Below are 1889 nucleotides of genomic sequence, written 5' to 3'. Positions count from 1 at the left end.
TTCCCCGGGCCGGCGCGTCCGGCGAGCGGTGTGTTAGGTGAGGGTTTGCTTCTGATCGCCGCCAATGTATGTGAAAATATGCGGTGGAGTTCTCCTGTAGCGCGAAGGGAAATGAAAAGTATTTTGTTTGGAGAACCTCCGGCAAACCGCATGTCATTTGTCATATCTGATTTATTACCCACAGGATCACATTACAGGGGAATTTCAAATCCTGTAACAACATCCAAGATCACATACTTTAAAAGGAAATATGTGGAAGAAGAGGATTTTCATCCACCACTCAGCAGCTGTACACATAAAGTATGTTTTCTAACAGTCGTTATTTTTACTCTGAGTTTCAGATGCTTAGTAACACTCGATTGACCCATTTCCAGAAGGCTGAGATACTCTGCTGAAATTAGGAGGACGATCCAGCTGTTTGCTCAGAAACAAAGAGTTGTCACTTGTTCGCATTTATTGTTTCATTGTCATCGAATTCTTTAAGAGGGAAAGGCATGCCTTCATTTATAATAACTGCGGATGGAAATGCTGAGAATAACTTCCTTTTCTCCAATTATTTTGTTCTTAGATAGTTTATATCATGCTTACAGAAACAGCTCCATAACAGCATTTGAACAGCAGAAAGGAGGAACAGAAATAAAGAGAGCCTGTGATTCCCCACTTGTTCAAAACTTTTTCCAGGGGAGAAAAGAGTAGTAGGTGCCATGTACCCCAAATGGGTTACGGAACTTCTAGAAAAACAGGATGACTTGGAAAGCGAGCACAAGCTCCTTCAGTATTTAATCCTGATTATCAAAAAGCTAAGGACTCCAAAAGAACAGATTAGTAAATGAAAGAATTTTTTTTTTTAATAAAGCTGTCAGGAGAGGGATTAGAGCAAACATTTCCCAGGCCAGCAAATAGATAAATTGAAATCTAACCTTTCTAATGAGCGATTTTCATGCTCTTGTTACTGAAGGGCTCAGTCCTGTGAGGACATCGCTGGAGTCATGTGCTTGAGCATAGCTCATGCCTTGAGACACCGCCCTTGCCGTGTTGGATCGTACGTGGCCCACGGCAGCCCGGTGCTGCCGATGTACTGCTGGTGATGGCGATGACCCGCTATAATCCGATTAAAGCGCAGCGTATGGGAGGCAGTGGTACGACAAGAGCCCTAGACAGAGAAAGCTAAACCAGACCAAGATGCGGAGCGAGTTTATACGTTATCTTTACTTGCGTAGCGGAGGCAGCCTTCTGAGATGTGAGGAGAGCTGAGTGCCTCGTCCCTGCCACAGGCACTGGCTGGGGAGGCGGCCCAGTGGCATCCTGATTCCCTGGAGGGATTTCTGCGGAGGAGGGGTGAGCGATAATGCCAAACTCACTTCCCAAGGACCTTAGAGTAGCCGAAGGAATTTTCAGCTAAAAATAGTGTTGGCTGGAAATAAGTACCTGTCTGGAAAGGTGAAAAACTGCCCTGCCGTTAATTCCAAAGGTCTGCTGCCAGAGCAATGGATGCACAGCACCCAGGGTGCTGGAAAACGTGCTCTGGTTCGTGAGCGTGTCTCCCACACGTCACATCACCATTTGATTTTAGCCAGTTTTTTCTTGGCTAGAGTATTGCATTTTTGTATCAGTGATTATTTTCCACAGGAAGAGGAGGAAGAGTTACTTACCCCTTTCTAGCAGCACAAAACCCAGCTGTGGAGGTATGGATGCACAGCACCCAGGGTGCTGGAAAACGTGCTCTGGTTCGTGAGCGTGTCTCCCACACGTCACATCACCATTTGATTTTAGCCAGTTTTTTCTTGGCTAGAGTATTGCATTTTTGTATCAGTGATTATTTTCCACAGGAAGAGGAGGAAGAGTTACTTACCCCTTTCTAGCAGCACAAAACCCAGCTGTGGAGGTAT

General features: G+C 45.4%; 1 protein-coding gene across 1 annotated transcript in view; it reads left to right on the top strand.

The window, feature by feature from the left end:
- The first annotated feature begins 111 nt into the window (after positions 1-111).
- Positions 112-1889, top strand: part of SERTAD4 (SERTA domain containing 4) — a 4608-nt gene continuing 2830 nt past the window's right edge. Inside the window, exon 1 of the mRNA XM_010139128.1 lies at positions 112-300. Within this exon, the coding sequence (XP_010137430.1) occupies positions 112-300 (189 nt within the window). The remainder of the gene's footprint in view (positions 301-1889) is intronic.

The sequence above is a fragment of the Buceros rhinoceros genome, unplaced genomic scaffold (genome assembly GCF_000710305.1).
Source record: "Buceros rhinoceros silvestris isolate BGI_N320 unplaced genomic scaffold, ASM71030v1 scaffold36816, whole genome shotgun sequence".
Classification (NCBI taxonomy): Eukaryota; Metazoa; Chordata; class Aves; order Bucerotiformes; family Bucerotidae; genus Buceros; species Buceros rhinoceros.
The sequence above is the reverse complement of the archived record's forward strand: the minus strand, read 5'-3'. Positions and strand labels throughout refer to the sequence as shown.